Source organism: Scyliorhinus torazame, chromosome 13 (genome assembly GCF_047496885.1).
Source record: "Scyliorhinus torazame isolate Kashiwa2021f chromosome 13, sScyTor2.1, whole genome shotgun sequence".
In the NCBI taxonomy this organism is placed as follows: Eukaryota; Metazoa; Chordata; class Chondrichthyes; order Carcharhiniformes; family Scyliorhinidae; genus Scyliorhinus; species Scyliorhinus torazame.
In genome coordinates, this window is record NC_092719.1 from 175,946,452 (window position 1) to 175,967,029 (window position 20,578).

General features: G+C 45.7%; 1 protein-coding gene across 1 annotated transcript in view; it reads right to left on the bottom strand.

Annotated features, from left to right (window-relative positions):
• The window catches only part of cacna2d3a (calcium channel, voltage-dependent, alpha 2/delta subunit 3a), a 1,400,547-nt gene that overhangs the window by 993,578 nt on the left and 386,391 nt on the right, over nucleotides 1-20,578 (bottom strand). Inside the window, exon 4 of the mRNA XM_072472475.1 lies at nucleotides 15,183-15,242. Coding sequence (XP_072328576.1) covers nucleotides 15,183-15,242 — 60 coding nt within the window. The remainder of the gene's footprint in view (nucleotides 1-15,182; nucleotides 15,243-20,578) is intronic.

The window sequence follows — 20,578 nt, forward strand, 5'->3', positions numbered from 1 at the left end:
GGATACATGGTGCAGAGGGACACATGGTGCAGAGCGATACATGGCGCAGAGGGATACATGGCCCCCCATGAAAGTTTGGAGCAGAAAATTTCAAACTATTTTCACACCGGTGGGAAACAGACTTTTGGCTCCACTCCAAATGTTCCCATCTGCCAGCTGTAGGGATTGGAAAATCACACCCATATGTCATTATGACACAAAAGAAGGTGATTATACCCATGGAGTCCAGGGTGGCTCTCTGTAGAATAATGCGGTCAATCCCATTGGTTCACTCTTCCCTGAGTTCTGTAATCATTTTGTCTCAAGCCTCCATCCCATTTGGAAAAACTTGACCGTCTCAGTTTTCACCCTTGTAGAGCAAAGGTTCCAGATCATTACCACCCGCTATGTTAAAAAAGTTCTTCCTCACATACCTCCATATTTCGTGCCCCAAACCTCAAATCTGTGTCGTCTAGTCCTTTTTAAAAGTTCTTTCATGGACTGTGGGCAGCATTGCCAATCCCTAATTGCCCTTGAAATGGTGGTGTTGAGCCATCTTCTTGAACCACTGCGGGTACTGTGATGTAGGCACATCGATAGGAATATAGGACTTGAGAGCAGGAGTAGACCATTTAGCCCTTCGAGCCTGCTCCACCATTCAATTTGATCATGGTTGACCTGATTGCGGTCTCAGCTCCACTTCCTGTCTGCCGCCATAACCCTGTAACTAGTGAGGTGCCACAGGAATCGTTGCTGGTGTTCCAATTATTTACAATATAAATTAATGACTTGGACGAGCATAGTGACTGTACTATTGACCAAGTTTGCAAATGACACAAAAATAGGTGGGAAGACACAAATAATCTCGAGGGATATAGCCAGGTTAAGTGAGTGGACAAAAACTTGGTGGATGGAACATAATGTAAGAAAATGTAAAGTTATGGACTTTGGTTGGAAGAATAAAAGAGCAGAATATTATTTAAATGGAGAAAGACTGCAGAACGTTGCAGCAAAGAGGGATTTAAATGGAGAAAGATTGCAGAAAACTACAGCACAGAGGGATTTGGGGGTCCTCGTGCATAAATCAAAATAAGCTTGCCTGCAAGTTCAGCAGGTAATTGGGAAGGCAAATGGAATGTTGGCAGGGGCTGTTTAGCACAGGGCTAAATCACTGGCTTTGAAAGCAGACCAAGGCAGGCCAGCAGCACGGTTCAATTCCCGTAACAGCCTCCCTGAACAGGCGCCGGAATGTGGCGACTAGGGGCTTTTCACAGTAACTTCATTTGAAGCCTACTTGTGACAATAAGTGATTTTTATTTCATTCATTTATATCGAAGGGAATGGAATGTAAAAATACAGAAATCGTCCTAAAATGAAATTGGACACAAGTTAGACCACACCTGATATACTGTGAACAGTTCTGGTCCCCTTTTCTAAGGAAATATATACCGGCGTTGGAGGCAGTACAGAAAAGGTTCATTAGGTTGACCCCGAGTATGGAGGAACTTTTTTATCAGGAGAGGTTAAGTAGGTTGGGCCTGTACTCACTGGAGTGTAGAAGAATGAGAGATGACCATAATGATACATAGAGGGGTCTCAGGGGGCTTGATAAAGTAAATGCTGAGAGGTTGGTTTCCCTTGTAAGAGAGTTGGGAACCAGAGGCAATAATCTCAGAGGAAGGGGTTGCCGATTTAAGACAACGATGAGGAGAAATTTTGTCTCTCAGATGGTAGTGAACCTATGGAATTCTTTATTGCAGAGAGCTGTAGAGGCTGGGTCGTTAAGTATGTTCAAGACTGAGACAGATAGTTTTTTAATCAATAAGGGAATCAAGGGTCATGGGGATAAGGCGGGAAAGTGGAGTTGAGGATTATATCAGATCAGTCATGACCTCATTGAATGGTGGAGCAGACACAATGGGCCGAATGGCCTACTTCTGTTCTTAAGTCTTATGGTCTTATGGTCTTTGACACCCACAGTGAAAGCAGATTTAATTTCAGTTTTCAAAAGGGAAATTGATAATTATCTGAAGAGAAAAAATAGCAGAGTTATGGGCAAAGGGCAGGGGAGTGATACTAACTACATGGCTCTTACAGAGAGTCACCATGGACATGATGTGCCAAATGGCTTCCTCATACCTATTCTTTGATTCTGCATTAACATTAGAATATTGTGAAAATTAAATAAATATCTCCCAGGAAAAGTGGATTATGGAAAGGAATTCACTTCAGTAGATTGTTATAGTGTAGGTAGGGAGCACAATTCGAAGTTTGCAGATGAGACAAGACTTGACAATGTAGTAAATAGTGAGCAGGGTAGCCATAGGCTTCAGGAGGACATAGACAGATGAGTGAAATGGGTAGACAAATGGCAGATGCAATTTAATGAGGACAGAAGTGAAGTGAAGCCCTTTGGGAGAAACAACATGGAGAGACAGTATAATATGAATGGTCCTATTTTTGAGAGCGTACATATTCACAAATCATTGAAGGTGGTATGGCAAGTTGCTGAGGTGATTCTGAAAGTGCTTTTGATACTTAGTTTGCGAGTTAGGAACATTAAGTACAAAAGCTAATGGGGACAGCTTTTCTTTGTCAACTGTATCTAAATCTGTTTTAATCTACATGGCAAGTTTACGGGCAGCACAGTAGCCTTGTGGATAGCACAATTGCTTCACAGCTCCAGGGTCCCAGGTTCGATTCCGGCTTGGGTCACTGTCTGTGCGGAGTCTGCACATCCTCCCCATGTGTGCGTGGGTTTCCTCCGGGTGCTCCGGTTTCCTCCCACAGTCCAAAGATGTGCGGGTTAGGTGGATTGGCCATGATAAATTGCCCTTAGTGTCCAAAATTGCCCTTAGTGTTGGGTGGGGTTACTGGGTTATGGGGATAGGGCGGAGGTGTTGACCTTGGGTAGGGTGCTCTTTCCAAGAGCCGGTGCAGACTCGATGGGCCGAATGGCCTCCTTCTGCACTGTAAATTCTATGATACATCTCTACCAGATTTCCCCTAAACCTCTCACCTCACACGTCTCTGTATTAAATTTCATCTGTCACTTGCCTGCCATTCTTAGCCTATCTCAGTCCTGGTGCAGTCAATTGCTATCAGTCTTGCTGTTTGCCACAGCTCCTCTGTGACTGTCACGCAGGCGCATGATCCTTCTTCATCCACTTCAACATCTCTGCAGTGTCTGACACAGTCAATCATACAATCCTCCTCAAAGTGCAGTTATGAATTCACTCTTTTCTATTTCATCATGGCATCTTCAATATCTTCAGTGCCCCCTGCATTATTCCACCCAGAGCCCTGTAAGGATCTTTATTTGTCCCCTTGCTCATCCAGATATATATTCTGAATTTGGCTACATCATCCAGGTAGGGGTTCAGTTTCCTACTGAGGACACACTCTGCTTCTCCAGCACCACTCTTCACCCTTTCAGCCTTTGTGCTGTCAAATTACATTTCCGATATCCAGTTGAACACAGGATGCAAATCGCTCCAGCTATATATTGACAAGGCCAAATCCATGTGTTACAATCTTATCAGTGACCGTTAATGTTTAAAGAAGATATCCGTACACCCAGCAATTAACCAAACGAACTAAGCCACAACATTTCTTACCATGCAACAAAACAAACTTTAGTGTATATATAAAAGAGCAATTAAACAAGCCACTAACACAACTCAATAGCTTATAAAGTCTTATCCTGTAAACAAATTTCTACTTTAAATTTCTCTCCAAGAGTTTCCTTATCTTACAAAATCTTGAAAGTTCATCACTTTTCCTGGGATCAACCCAAAAGGTATGCCAGAGCCCTCCAGAATTTACTTTACTTCTCCTTAGTGTCCCAGCTATTCCTTGGAGTACAACTTATATAGTGATCCTTCCATGAGCTTTTGGCTAAGCAACCCTATAATTTTCTTCAAAGACCTAACAACTCTTCAGCTCCGTATCCTGACTTTGGACATACATGGACTGTTTTTCTCAGTTTGTTTCCATATCACTCTTTCAAAGCTAACTATTCTAGTTGACCCCTTTCTGCCACAAGGGTCTGTGAGGACCAATGTAGATTTTTTTTTCCATTAACTGCAAGATAGAGCAAATCTTTCAGCTGCTTTTCCCTCACAAAACAAAACCCAAACTGAACTTCTTGCTTCTGTCAGCAAACGACAGAGTTAAATTAAACAAACAAAAGTTCTAACCAAGGTTTCATCCTAAATCACTATAACTATGGCACATGGCATGCTTTGGGCTGATTCGAATAGGAACATGATTAAATTATTTTATGTTCAACACATGTTTTTGATTCTGAAACCCATATGAATAACTTATGTTGCTAATGACATTTTATGACTCTCTCCCGACTCATACCCAGCATAAGGGAAAATGGTTGAGGTTGTCGTAGTTCAATCATCTCAGTTCCAGTACATTCCTGCAGGAGTACCTGAGGGTAGTGTCCTAGGCCCAACCATCTTCAGCTGCTTTATCAATGACCTTCCTTCAGCACTATTCAGATCTCCTCAGATACTGAAGCAGCCCATGTCCAAATGAAGCAAAACCTGGACAATATCCAGTCTTGGGCTAACAAGTGGCAACCTTGGCTGATAAAGGAAGTTAAGGATTGGATAAGATTAAAAGTAAAGGCTGATAAAGTTACCAGAAATAGTAGTAAACGTGAGGAGTGGGAGGTTATTAGAATACAGCAAAGGAAGGCCAAGAAACAGATAAAGGGCGAACAGAACACAAATGAAGTCTCATACAAATACATAAAATGGACTGTAAAAGCTTCTATAGGTATGTAAAAAGGAAGCATTTGGCTAAGATAAATGTGAGTCCATTCCAGGCAGACTCAGGAGAATTCATAATGAGAAATAGAGAAGTGGCAGAGAAGCTAAATGATTACTTTGTGTCTGTTTTCACTAAGAGAGGTACAGAAAATCCACCAGATGTAGAGATACAAAGCCCTATGAGGAATGAGGAGTTGCAGGACATTAGTATAAGAAAGAAGGTTGAGTTGGAGAAATTAATGTGATTGTAAATTGATAAGTCCCTGGGACCTCGTATTATACCCCAGAATGTTCATGGAATCATATAAACCCTACAGTGCAGAAGGAGGCCTTTTGGCCCATCGAGTTTGCATCGACCCTCTGAACGAGCGCTCCACCCAGGCCCATGCCCTCATCGTAACCCCGTAGCCCTACCTAACATTTTGGACTGGAAGGGACAATTTTGCCAGGCCAATCCACCTCACCTGCATATCTTTATACTGTGGGAGGAAACCGGAGTTCCCAGAGTAAACCCGCACAGACAAGGTGCAAATGTACAAACTCCACACAGTCAAGGTTGGAATTGAACCCGGGTCCATGGCGCTGTGAGGCAGCAGTGCTAACCACTGTGCCACTGTACTGAAAGAGGTTGCTATAAAGATAGTGGGTGCATAGGGTGGCACAGTAGCACAGTGGTTAGTACTGTTGCTTCACAGTGCTAGGGTCCCAGGTTCGATTTCCGCTTGGGTCACTGTCTGTGCGGAGTCTGCACATTCTCTCCGTGTCTGTGTGGGTTTCCTCCGGGTGCTCCGGTTTCCTCCCACAAGTCCCGAAAGACGTGCTTGTTAGGTGAGTTGGACATTTTGGATTCTCCCTCTGTGTACCCGAACAGGCGCCGGAGCGTGGAGACGAGAAGATTTTCACAGTAACTTCATTGCAGTGTTAATGTAAGCCTACTTGTGACACTAATAAAGATTATTGTTATTATTGGTGATACTCTTCCAAAATCCCATAGATTCTTGAAAATGAAATGAAAATCGCTTATTGTCACAAGTAGGCTTCAAATGAAGTTACTGTGAAAAACCCCTAGTTGCCACATTCCGGCACCTGTTCGGGGAGGCTGGTACGGGAATTGAACTATGCTGCTGGCCTGCCTTGGTCTGCTTTCAAAGCCAGCAATTTAGCCCTGTGCTAAACCAGCCCCTTAAGTTGCTGTGAAAAGCCCCTAGTCGCCACATTCCGGTGCCTGTTCGGGGGAGGCTGGCACGGGAATTGAACCGTGCTGCTGGCCTGCCTTGGTCTGCTTTAAAAGCCTGCTATTTAGCCCTGTGCTAAACCAGCCCCTTGGGCTGATTCTTGAATGATTCTTGAAGATTGGAAGGTAGCAAATGTCACCCCACTGTTTGAGAAGGAAGGGAGAGAGAAAACAGTGACGTACCGACCTGTTCACCTGACAGCAGTAATGGGGGAAATGCTAGAATCTATTATAAGAGATATTTTAAATGGACACTTGGTTAGGCATGATCAGATTGGGCATAGTCAGCATGGATTTATGAATGGGAAATCATGTTTGATAAACTTGTTGGAGTTTTTTGGGATGTTACTAACAAATTTGATAAGGGAGAGCCAATGGTGTAGTTGATTTGGATTTTCAGAAGGCTTTTGATAAAATCCCCCACAAGAGGTCAATACAAACACATGGGAGGCAACATACTCACATGGAATAAGGATTGCTTAACAGGCAGAAAACAGAGAACAGGAATAAACGGGTCATTCTCATTTTGGCAGGTTGTGGCCAGTGGGATCAACTTGGGCCCCAGCTGGTCACAATATATATCAATGATTTGGATGTGGGACCAAATGCAAAGTTTCCAAGTTCACTGATGATACAAAGCTAGGCAGGAATGGTGTTGTGCGGATGATGTAAAACAGCTACAAGAGGATTTGGACAGACTTAGTGAATGGGCAGGAACACCACACTGGAATATAATGTGGAAAAATGTGAGGTAATCCACTTGGGTAGAAGGAGCAAATATGCAGAGTATTTCCTCAATGGTAAGAACATAGAGCTTATCTTACAGTGCAGAAGGAGGCCATACGGCCCATCAAGTCTGCACCGACCCACTTAAGCCCTCACTTCCACCCTATCCCCGTAACCCAATAACCCCATCTAACCTTTTTTGGTCACTAAGGGCAATTTATCATGGCCAATCCACCTAACCTGCAAGTCTTTGGACTGAGGGAGGAAACCAGAGCACCCAGAGGAAACCCACGCAGACATGAGGAGAATGTGCAGACTCTGCACAGACAGTGACCCAGCGGGGAATCGAACCTGGGACCCTGGCGCTGTGAAGCGACAGTGCTATCCACGTGTGCTACCATGCTGCCCTAAAGAGATTAGAAAGAGTAGATATACAAAGGGTGTCCTTGTCATAAGTCACTGAAGGCTAACATGCAGATACAAGCTATTAGTTTGCATGCATCGCAAAAGAATTTGAGTAGAGGAGCAATGAAGTCTTGCTTCAATTGTATAGAAGCTTGATCAGGCCTAGCCAGCAATCTGTACATCCCACAAATGAATTTCAAAAAGCCTCCCTGGCTCCATCACAAACTTAGAGATAGATCATTCATGTTCAAGTTATTTTCATTCCCACCTCTGACCTTGCCAGACAAACACAGGCTATCTTTTACGTATAATTAACAGCAAGCCTGTTTGAATTCCATTTACTTCAGGATTGCTTATCAGTTTCTCAACCAGATGCCCCCACTTATCTACAGTTGGAACTTTAATAATTAAAGCTAATTGGTACATTCTAAATCATATGAATTATGAACTAAACTTTTGCAAAAATGGTCTTCAGCATCAATTACCTCCTCTACCCTGTCACCTGTTGCTGAATGTTTTATTCTGGTTTTTGTTACCGACAAACTTTGCTATTCCAATGCTCTGCTGATGGGACTCCTACCCGTCACCCTCTGTATACTTTTAAAACCCTACTGTTCACATCCTATCCTACATCCAAGACCTGCTTGTCCATCACCCCTACACTTACTGAGCTACACGGGCTCAAAGTTACGCAATACTGCAAAACAAAAATTATTATTGCTGTATTGAAATCAGTTCAGGGACACACCCCTTCCCATCGCTGTAATCTGTGCCACTTTTGTAATCCCCCCCCAAAAAAAACTTTTCATTCCTCTTATTAACCCCTCCCTTTACCTACCAATGGTAGCCATGCTTTCAGTTGCCTGGCAGCATTCTCTGGTACTCCCTGTTAAACCCGCTGCTACTGCATTCTTCATTCAGCTTCTCCTCAAACCCACCTCTTCAATTAGCCTTTTAGTAACCACTTCTGAAAACTTGTTCAAGATCTCTGCATTCAATTTTCCCCTGTGCCTTGGTCCTTATCACTTCTTTATACATTGAGTTTGCTTATTAGATGCAGGCTGTTCTTGTTATTTGGTTTGGTTGTTGGTCCCTATCCTCCACCTCTGCTGATATTGCATTGTCTTTTCATCACAATTTCTCCAACGGGGAGAAAACATGTTCAAACGTTTTATTAAACAGTCCGTAAAAAACAAGAACATTACAAAGGCTCCACAGTATAAATATTTCCCACTTTCTGTGTCTGTTAGCTTTGACAGAGTGTCATCTGGACTCGAAACGTTAGCTCTTTTCTCTCCCTACAGATGCTGCCAGACTTGCTGAGATTTTCCAGCATTTTCTCTTTCGTTTCAGATTCCAGCATCCGCCGTAATTTGCTTTTAACATTACAAAGGTAACGCTGGCCTTGCCAAAGAATGAACAAAAAAAAGGTAGTTCGGATCTGGAAGGGACTGCCTGCTACTGCGGTGGGGACAGATTCAAAGGGATTTCAAAGGGAAATTGCCCTATAATCTGAAGGGTTAAGGGGAAAGGGCAGGGGAGTGGGCCTGGCTGAGTTGATCTTGCTGCCAGCCATCATAAATATGAAGGGCTGAAGGGCCTCCTTCTGTGCTGTGACCATTCTATGGTTCTATCATTACAACATTATCACCATCAGCAGTTGTAAAACAACCCTGCATTAAAAACACTATGTTCCTTTTTCTGACTATACATATTGTTGGCTCCTATTCAGAGTTTCATTTTTAATTACAGCAATGATGCATCGGTTCAGATGTGATTACACAAAAGTTATTTGCAGACGAAACAGGTAAATAGCCAATGTTGTTCCTTTGTTTAAGAAGGGTAGCAAGGATAATCCAGGGAACTACAGGCCGGTGAGCCTTACGTCAGTGGAGGGAAATTACTGGAGAGAATTCTTCGAGACAGGATCTACTCCCATTTGGAAGCAAATGGATGTATTAGCGAGAGGCAGCATGGTTTTGTGAAGGGGAGGTCGTGTCTCACTAACTTGATAGAGTTTTTCGAAGAGGTCACAAAGATGACTGATGCAGGTAGGGCAGTGGATGTTGTCTATATGGACTTCAGTAAGGCCTTTGACAAGGTCCCTCATTGCAGACTGGTACAAAAGGTGAAGTCACACGGGATCAGAGGTGAGCTGGCAAGATGGATTCAGAACTGGCTAGGTCATAGAAGGCAGAGAGTAACACTGGAAGGGTACTTTTCTGATTGGAGGGCTGTGACTAGTGGTGTTCCGCAGGGATCAGTGCTGGGACCTTTGCTGTTCGTAGTATATATAAATGATTTGGAGGAAAATGTAACTGGTTTGATTAGTAAGTTTGCCGATGACACAAAGGTTAGTGGAATTGCGGATAGCGATGAGGACTGTCAGAGGATACAGCAGGATTTAGATCGTTTGGAGACTTGGGCGGAGAGATGGCAGATGGAATTTAATCCGGACAAATGTGAGGTAATGCATTTTGGAAGGTTTAATGCAGGTAGGGAATATACAGTGAATGGTAGAACCCTCAAGAGTATTGAAAGTCAGAGAGGTCTAGGTGTACAGGTCCACAGGTCAATGAAAGGGGCAACACAGGTGGAGAAGGTAGTCAAGTAGGCATATGGCATGCTTGCCTTCATTGACTGGGGCATTGAGTATAAAAATTGGCAAGTCATGTTGCAGCTGTATAGAACCTTAGTTAGGCCACACTTGGAGTATAGTGTCCAATTCTGGTGGCCACACTACCAGAAGGATGTGGAGGCTTTGGAGATGGTGCACAAGAGATTAACCAGGGTGTTGCCTGGTATGGAGGGCATTAGCTATGAGGAGAGGTTGAAAAAACTTGGTTTGTTCTCACTGGAACGACGGAGGTTGAGGGGCGACCTGATAGATGTCTACAAAATTATGAGGGGCATAGACAGAGTGGATAGTCAGAGTTTTTTTCCAGGGTAGAAGGGTCAATTACTAGGGGGCATAGGTTTAAGGTACGAGGGGCAAGGTTTAGAGGAGATGTACGAGGCAAGTTTTTACACAGAGGGTAGTGGGTGCCTGGAACTCGCTGCCGGAGGAGGTGGTGGAAGCAGGGACGATAGTGACGTTTAAGGGGCATCTTGACAAATACATGAATAGGATGGGAAATAGAGGGATGCGGACCCCGGAAGTGTAGAAGATTGTAGTTTAGACGGGCAGCATGGTCGGTGCAGGCTTGGAGTGCCGAAGTGCTTGTTCCTGTGCTGTACTTTTCCTTGTTCTTTGTTCATTACGGTCACGTAAAACAGAATGTAGGTGTGTGTTGCTGTAAGGCTCAGTGTTCTTAAAATGAAAAGTGGAATCAATTACAAGTCACATTGCAAACACGGAAGTTGTATTCGGCAGGTGGGTTAACAAGTTGGAGTCAACATAACTGTAATTTCTTTTGAGACAAGGCACAGCAACTCATCTCTTAAGATTGTTTTCGCTTACAAACATACAAGCACAGATCGCAGGTGTAAATCACCCTCACTTCAAAAATCTGTGTTTAGAACATTTCAATTTTCCGATGTTTTCACTAATTTGTTTTCAGTTTGTGCAAAGTTTACTTGGTCTGCCGCAGCTCCAGAGAAAACACAGCTAAGAGACAATTCCATAGTGGAGTCAGCCATTCCAAAGCAAATTGAAGCCATCTGGATCGGGTAGAATAAATGTCGAGACAATTTTGACTGATTCAGCTAAGGTGATGACATAAATGCACTTCCTATGGGTCACTCTTTTGGCACAACATTGTATAATATTTTACTAAGGGTGGGATTTTCCGGGTGCTCCCGCCACGGGTGGCGTGCCATTGGCCGGTGGCGGGATCTTCTGTTCCCGCCGCTGTCAACGGGAATTCCTGTTTTATGCACCATCCGCCACCGAGAAGCCCGAGGTGGGGGTTTCCTGTCAGCGGGACCGGCCGGAAAATTCCAGCCTATATCTACATTTCCCATTCAATTTCCCTATGTTGTTGTCACAATGCAATTCCACCCTGTTGCCTTAGGGTGGCTCTTTTGAGCAGATTTTCAGCTTTGTCCACCAACCCCACTGTGAACATTTTCACTTGATTTGGGGGTTTTAATTCTTATTGCACTCAAATTATTTATTTTTGTCTCCAATACTTTTTGAAACTTACTAATGCCGCCAGGCTCCCATTTCGTCTTTTCCTGTTTGTGGGTTTCTGGGTATCTTCTCTTTTATATAAGTGTGTAATTACTTTAGTACAGACCTCATCCTGTTAACTCATAGACGTTTAGAATGATAGAACACAGAAAGAGGTTATTTGACACATTGGGGGCGATTCTCCGAGCCCCGCGCCGGGCCGAAGAATCGGCCACACCACGCCATGACGCCCCGACGCGGCGCGCGATTCCCTGAGGTGCGGAGAATCGGCACCATTTGCGCCAGCTCGTTTGGAGCAGCTCCTTCATCGGGGGAGGGCCTCCGATTGGACCTGGCCCACGATCGGGGCGCACCGATCGGCGGGCCGGCCTCGCCCCCACCGGGCCTACTTTCTGGCACGGACGGCCCCTGAACACCGACTCCATCTTGAGTCGGGGCCGGCGCGCTAAAGAAGTCCCCCGCGCATGCGCAGGATGGTGTGGTCCTGTGGGGGCCAGAATCGTACGTAACTGGGCCCAGTTCGCGCCGTCGTGAAACGCGACGGCGTTCACGACGACGTGAACTCTTGGGCCCAATATTGGAGAATCGCCCCCGTGATGCCTGTGTAACATTTTCCAGATAGTCCTGCTCTCCTGCTCTTTCCTCATAGTCCTGAACATGTTCACTTTTCAAGTATTTATACATTTCCCTTTTGTAAGTTATGATTACGGGTCATGGGCTGGATTCTCCGTAGCTCCGAAGTCACGTTTGGCGTGAGGGCGGAGAATCAAAGTTCCCGATGGAATCGGGCCCGGCGCTGCTCCGACGATGCTCCGGGCCCAAATAACCGCGCGTCCGCGAATTACACCACGTGGGCTCAGGGGGCCATTGCCAGAGGCACGCCCAGTGATACTCCGCTCCCGACTGGCCGAGTTCCCGATGGCGTGGAACTAATGTGGTATTGCCGGTCGGGATGCTCGCGTGGCGACTGCGGACTCAGTCCGTGGCACCATGTGGGGGGGCGGGGGTATCGAACACCGGGGGGGGGGGGGGGCCTTATGGGCGGCCGGAGCGGCGATCGGGCTGCAAGGATCTTCGGGTGTGCGGCCGATCAGGGGGGCCTAGTTGGTTGGTGTTGGTCCGCAGTCCGAGACCGCCATGGCGCTTGGCGCGGCCGCTGGAGGCCATCGTCGTGCGCACCCTCAGAACCGGATTTGCGGGGGCCTACATCTGCAGCCAAAGCCAAATGAAGAACTCCAGGTCCCTGCCAGCTCCCTGAAGGTAAGTGATTCGGGTTGGTTTTTTTACGGCGTGGGGACATAGCCGTATTTTTGGAAAATCCAGCCCATGATCTACTGGCTGCGTCCCGCCGGAATCGGAATGGGACGCGGCTGGTAGGTCCCGGGAGAGGCCTCTTCTGGGATTCCCGATGGTCGTTACGTCTTGCGAGATCTAACGCGATCAAAAACGCGATCAAACGAGATCTCGCGAGATGCCGAGATATGGATCCCGTCCACAATGGGCGGGGCCCAGACTTGCAGAGTTAACTCTACCTTCGCCAGATTGAACCGGCTCCCAGGGTCTACCGGCCTCACCGAGGAGACCACAGCCAGGCGCTGTTCAACTGGTCTCCACAAACGGGGACCAGGCAGGATGGCACTTGGAGGCTCTCCTAGGCAATTGGAGGTCCCTAGATGGCTGGTACCTGGGTTGGATGGCACCCTGGTACTGCTGATGTCGCCCAGGAACCTTGGCAGTGCCAACTTGACACCCTGGCAGTGCCAAACTGGCAGTGCCACATAGGTGGCATCCAGGTGCCACCCTGGCACCATCTGGTGCCCAGGTGGCACTACCAGGCAGGCAGGGGCACTTTCAGGGTGCCAGGCTGGTAGTACCAAGGTGCCCAGGTAGCATTTTGCCTGTGCTGGGGATCAGGCCCAGGGGTGCTCTGCCCATGTGAGGTGGGGTGAGGGGGCCTCATGAATCCCCCCAACAGGTGAGTTGGGGCATTGGTGGGGGTCGCGTTGAACGATCCCTCGATTCCCGCACAGAACAGACGCTTTTTTGGGGGAGTTAGATCCTGTCCATCATCTGCTTCCACCACCCTTATAGACAATGCATTCCAGACCACAACAATTCTCCAGGTAAACAGTTTTCTCTTCACGGTGTCTCTGGTTCGTTTGCCAATTAGACAAAGTAAACTGGACGTCCACAGTATTCGCAAAGTCGGATGGTGTGCCTAAAAATGTAACAAGCCTTTCAGGTAACAATATTATTCCACAGGATTTTTGAATGCAATATCTTATCTCAGCAACTATATCGGAAAATGTCATAGGCTTTTCCAGCTTCTGCGCAGAGAACTAAAAGTCATGTGGCTTCCTTAATTATTTTGTACTTTGTGTACAATTGTTTCCTATCAATTTACTACTGTCAATAATTTCAAATCTTACTCTCTTTCCAATGTATATGCTGCAGCTATCTGGTAGCTACTGAGCAAACCAAAAACATGCCTGGCGGGATTTACCCACCAATCCGCTGCGTGTTTTTCGACAGTGGAGGTGGTCCCTCAGCGGGATCTACCGGTCCCGCCATTGTCAACAGGCATTTCACGTTGATTGCACCCCTCATTGGCAGGAAACCTGTGCGCCGGCGGGGGACCGGAATATCCTGCCAGCATGAACAGCCAGTAAATCCCGCCCAATATCCACTAATCTTAGGACGTTTAACTGGGACAATAACCCTCCACCTCCAATTGACATCCAATGCAAACAAGCAGGCATGCTAAATGAATCTTCCTTTTCTAAAACAATTAATTTTTCCAGACTGAAAATAGATTTTGTGGCTATAGTTGTTAATTACTACTTGTTGAAAGCATTATTTTCACAAAATCAAATCAAGTTGTCTTAGATAAATACAGAAATATTGACATGATATGATTCAGGCTTAATGATAGCAAAAGTTCATCTTTATAATAAAATTATACACTTGCAAGTCTCTCGCATGTAAAAGTCGATCCCATGAATTTTGGCTCATAAAAATATAATTTTTCAAACACCCTTTGTGTAAAAGGTGACCCTAGTTTTTCTAGGATCAAAGCTGAAAAATTTCAGAATCAAAATATAATCCTGAATTTGTGAATGGTTTGATTTCATTGTAAAAGTATAAATAATAATGAAAATCAATTTGGGTAAATAAATGAATAAATGTTCGATGATTATTGTGGCTGAAATATATAGTTGGTAATGTTGGCAACATGAAAAAATGTTGGATAATTAATAGGAATTCTTTGTTATTGTTGGTTTTTACTTTATTCCAGTGCAATTGTTTTTTGTGGATTTGACTTGGGCCCAAATCAAGCACACAAATCAACCCCTTGGAAACAGTTGCCTGTGGTTAAAAATTGACCCTGTGGCCTTTGGCCTATGAAAGTCTCAAAAATGTGACTGTTGAAATGAAAATGAAAATCGCTTATTGTCACGAGTAGGCTTCAATGAAGTTACTGTGAAAAGCCCCTAGTCGCCACATTCCAGCGCCTGTTCGGGGAGGCTGGTACGGGAATCGAACCGTGCTGCTGGCCTGCCTTGGTCTGCTTTCAAAGCCAGCGATTTAGCCCAGTGTGCTAAACCAGCTCCTTTCACTTGTTACACAAGTATTTACAGTAATTCTGTTCTTTTTCCAGTCAAACATCAAATCATTATATAGGGGTAGGTTTCAAGGAAATTGTTTTAATATTCTTGAGAATAAATAAGTAATATCAGGGCTCAAAACCGTTCACAGGGGTGGGGCAGAAAATAATGCAATACTGCCTTTGGTCCAACAGGTTAAGAGCCTATTTTAGTCATTGAAGTGCTTCACTATAATATACTCAGTTGTTCGAACATGACATTCAATAGTTAGTGAAAATAAGCTGACACACACCTTTGTAACATGCTAATTCACTTACCTCCAGATCGGAATTATATTCATGTTCCAAGTGAGCATTTTCAGCGGCTTCAACCAGACGCTGCGAAGGAGAAACAAAATGCATCAAAATTAGGTGAGCCAATTATTCTTTTATATTAACATTTTTATTTTGTATTATTACTTTGGTCACTGACTTTGTACTTGCAAATCAGAAGTGAACTACTGCTGAGAAGGATTCATCACAAAAACAGTTGGGTGGATGTAGCACCGTCAATATGACGCGAGGCAGGTTGAGGTACTGTCAATTGAAGGCTTTATTAAGCAGAACTTTATCCCCAGCATCGTGGTTACAGAATGCAGCTGCTGAGGGAAATGGAGGGAAAAACTGGGTTCTTATACCGGCATTTCTGGGTGGAGTCCAGTAGGTGGCAGATCCTATCAGGACCTGGCATCCCTCCACCAATACCCTGTCGACACGTGGTGTACCGTATTACCCCTAATACATACCACCACAATGGAGAAAAACTGCATTTAAATAAGGGTAATTAAACCCTTGCCTGTTTCCAACAGGGACCTGGGCCGAGGCCCTCATCAAAATGGTGGTGACGCAGACATCAGTGGGCCTGCCACTATTGAGCTACTAACCATACCTGCCTAATGGAGCAGAGAGAAAATCAGCCACAGAGGACCACACATAGATTAATGAGTACATGCTCATCAAAATAAAAATATATATGTATATAATATTATAATTTAATAATTTCAGAAAACTTATCCTTTGCTTCGAACTATCTTTTCAATGAAACGTGAAACCAAGGCCCGCTTAAGTGAACATAAAAGATCCTATGACATTATTTTGAAGAAGAAAAGGGACGTTATCCCTGGTGTCCTGGCCAAAATCAGTATCACAAAACAACAGATTATCTGGTCGTTATCACATTGCTGTTTGTGGAACGTTGCCATGTGTAAATGGGCTGCCATATTTCCTACATTTCTGGTGGTTTTGAAAGACACTCTATAAATGCAAGGGTGTCTTTCTTTTTTATTACCGGCATTTTAATTGACCACAAAGATAAAAATAAATACAGTGAAGCAAAATTACGGATCATGGTTTTTTTTAAGAGGCGATCGCACAATAAGAGAAGATACAAAGCTATCACATGAAAGTTTCTGGGTTAGTTAAGTGAATCATCCCGATTTGGTGAATTAAAACAACAAGTATGATGTACACCAAGATGCTGAAATTGAACTGGGGGGTGATTTTGCACTTGTGTTCACCACGAACACAAAAGGCGACGTGGATGCAAAGCCCCGTGAGAGCTGGAAAACAGGAATCTCACTGGCGAGATCGCATTTTCAGATTTTCCCTGCCTCGCGCCTGTGAAGTTACAAGGTTCCCGACTTCAACATATCATAAGCGGGCTTCACCACCGTATTATTCCCCCACATTAGAAACACACCCCTCGCCGACGTGGCATCATGCCGGCAAGGTTTACAGCAAGTTTTTAAAAACGGGAACCAGGTGAAGGGAACCTGCCGGGGCCCACAGGTAAGTATTGCCCCCGGAGGGGAGAGGGTCATGCTTGGCAGTGCTCTGGTGTTTCTCCTTGGCACTACCAGGGAGTGCTAGGGAGCAGTGTCTGGGGCCCTCGGGGGCTCTCGGGGGATTTTCATTGAGGGTGGGGGGGGGGTCACCCTGTCTGTGAGGGCATTCTTTAAACATAATTTTTCCAAACTTTGTGACGTTTTAAATTCCAATATCTATGTTTTGAATCAATTTTGCCTCTGTAAGCTTGCCATGCTGTTATTTACTTCAACTTTCCCACTGGTTGACTGCTTCTAACTGTTTCTTAGAGTATATGTGCAGGATTTTCTGGCCTCCCAGCCAAGTGTTTCCCGGTGGGGGGAGGCGGCACGTTAGACAAAGTTAGACAAAGGAGAACCAGTGGACGTGATTTATTTAGATTTCCAAAAGTCTTTTGACAAGGTGCCACACAGGAGACTGTTAAATAAGTTAAGAGTCCATGGTGTTCAGGGTAAGATCCTGGCATGGATAGAGGATTGGCTGACTGGCAGAAGGCAGAGAGTGGGGATAAAGGGGTATTTTTCAGGATGCCAGCCAGGTGACTACTGGTGTACCTCAGGAGTTGGTGCTGGGACCACAAATTTTCACAATATACATTAACGGTCTGGGGGAAAGAACTGAAGGCACTGTTGCTAAGTTTGCAGAGGATACAAAGATCTGTAGAGGGACAGGTAGTATTGAGGAAGCAGGCGGGCTTCGGAAGGACTTGGGCAGGCTAGGAGAATGGGCAAAGAATGGCAGATGGAATACAATGTGGAAAAGTGTGAGGTTATGCACTTTGGAAGGAGAAATGGAGACATAGACTATTTTCTAAATGGGAAGATGCTCAGGAAATCAGAAGCACAAAGGGACTTGGGAGTCGCTGTTCACGATTCTCTTAAGGTTAACGTGCAGGTTCAGTCGGCCGTTAGGAAGGCAAATGCAATGTTAGCATTCATGTCGAGAGTGCTAGAATACAAGACCAGGGATGTACATCTGAGGCTATATAAGGCTCTGGTCAGACCCCATTTGGAATATTGTGAGCAGTTTTGGGCCCCGTATCTAAGGAAGGATGTGCTGGACTTGGAAAGGGTCCAGAGGAGGTTCACAAGAATGATCCCTGGAATGAAGAACTTGTCATTTGAGGAACGGTTGAGGGAAGTTTAGAAGGATGAGGGGAGATCTTATTGAAACTTATAGGATACTGCGTGGCCTGGATAGAGTGGACTTGGAGGGAATGTTTCCACTTGTAGAAAAAACTAGAAGCAGAGGACACAATCTCAGGCTAAAGGGACGATCCTTTAAAACAGAGATGAGGAGGAATTTCTTCAGCCAGAGGGTGGTGAATCTGTGGAACTCTTTGCCGCAGAAGGCTGTGGGGGCCAAATCACTGAGTATCTTCAAAACAGTGATAGATAGGTTTTAGATCAATAAGGGGATCAGGGGTTATAGGGAGAAGGCAGGAGAATGAGGATGAGAAAAATATCAGCCATGATTGAATGGCGGAGCAGACTCAATGGGCCGAGTGGCCTAATTCTGCTCCTATGTCTTATGGTCTTATAGGCATTCGCTGACGACGGGATTCTCTGCTCTCGCTGCTGTCAATGAGGAATCATAGAGATCTAGAGTTGAGAAATGGGCGGGATTCTCCAACCCCCGCGGGGTCAGAGAATCGCCGGAGGGGCGGCCTGAATCCCGCCACTGCTGGCCGCCGAATTCTCCGGCACCGGAGATTCAGTGGGGGCGGGAATCGCGGCGCGTTGGTCGGTGGCCTCCCCCCAGCGATTCTCCGGCCCGCGATGGGCCGAAGTCCCGCTGCTGTAATGCCTGTCCCGCCGGCGTGAATCAAACCACCTCCCTTACTGGCGGGACAAGGCGGCGCGAGCAGGCACCGGGGTCCTGGGGGGGGGGGGGGGGCGCGGGGTGATCTGGCCTCGGGGGATGCCCCACACAATGGCCTGGCCCGCGATCGGGTCCCACCGATCCGCGGGCGGGCCTGTGCCGTGGGGGCACTCTTTTCCCTCCGCGTCGGCCATAGCCTCCGCGATGGCCGACGCGGAGGTGAACCCCCCCTGCGCATGCGCGGGGATGACGTCAGCAGTCGCTGACGCTCCCGCGCATGCGCGGACTACTGCCAGCTAGCAGAGTCCCTTTGGCCCCGGCTGGCGTGGCGCCAAAGGCCTTCCACGCCAGCAGGCAGGACGGCAACCACTCCGGCGCGGGCCGAGCCCCTAAAGGTGAGGGCTTGGCCCCTAAAGGTGCGGAGAAATCCACACCTTCGGGGCGGCCCGATGCCGGATTGGTTCACGCCGGGTAGGGGAGAATCCCGCCCCTGGTGAGAAAAGCACCATGGGTTAACCCCTTGTTGAAAAATGATTTCAGCCAATCATTAGGTTGAGAATTGCCTTACTCAGAAGGTTATTCATTTAATTCCCACTCCAGGACTTAAGCACAAAAATCCAGGTTGACACTCCAGTGCAGCACAGAGGGAACGATGCACTGCTCAAGATGCCATCTTTCAGATGAGGCTTTAAACCAAAGTCCCATCTGCCCTCTCAGGTGGATGTAAAAGATCCTGTGTCAATATTTCAAAGAAAAGGGATATTATACCCCCGATGCCCTGAAATATATTTATCCCTTATCAACATCACAAGAATAAGATCATCTGAGAGTGCTCACATCACTCGATGTGAGAGTTAGTTGTATGCAAATCGGCTACCAGAGTTCCTGCACTATGACAGCGACTGCACTTCAAAAGTACTGCATTGGTTCTGATGCACTTTGTGATGTCCTGTGATAGTGAAAGTTGCTCTATAAATACCTGTCTTTCTTAATCACATTCGGTGTTCTTATTTGCAGTGTGATCTATTGTCACAGTTATTGAGTCTGCATTGTCGGTTTGCTAATTATATAAAGGTTGGTTGAGTGGATTCAATATTCATTAATGACGATTAAGAGAGTGGTAAAGGCAGTAATACAGAGTGGCGAAGGAGGTAATATGAATGCAGAGGGACATTTTGCAAATGTTCAGAGATGTTCAGCAGAATCACTGTGCAAGTCATTCACCCCTCTCACATCCTTGGCTGCAAGGTGTTGAGGGGCTGTTCCTTTTTCTGCTACTGCCTCACCTTCACTTTACTCTTTCAACTTCTCCAAATTCAGACTTTTCTGAACAGCAGGTTTGTGCAGGATGCAGTACACAATATGGAGACTCTTTGTGGAACACATTCTAGGGACCCCCCTGACCTCTGTTTCAGCAGTACGATGGTGTGCACAAACGACACTGGACATGCCTGAATATACAGAAAAGTTGCAGCTCCCTATAGCCTTCTGGAGTCGGACCTGCTGCCTGCCATGCATTGTAAAAGTTATCACAGTCATTAACTTTGTTATCACTGATTAATACCAGTTTGTTACCAGGAGCATCATCCACATCTTCCAGTCTACCGCACACAACTGCATTAAGATAGTTACAGTAAGAAGCACTGCTCCGAAAGCTAGTGATTCAAAACAAACCTGTTGGACTTTAACCTGGTGTTGTAAGACTTCTTACTGTGCTCACCCCAGTCCAACGCCGGCATCTCCACATTAAGATAGTTATTAATCTTCTGCTGCCAGGGCTAACCTGAAAATGCCTGTTTTGCTCATGACTGGTGGCATGCCATGAGTAAATGTGACATTGGACCTCTAGTACTAGTCTTGCCATGTTGGTGTGAGGAGCAAAAATGAATGGGGGTTGCAGAAGCACTTTTGTACATCACAGGATGAAAGCGCATGTCAGCTGACTGATAATTTACCCAATCATCTTGATTCTGTAATCCAAGACTAGCTGATAATCCATGGAATGATGGCCGTTCCAAATGCTGATGGCT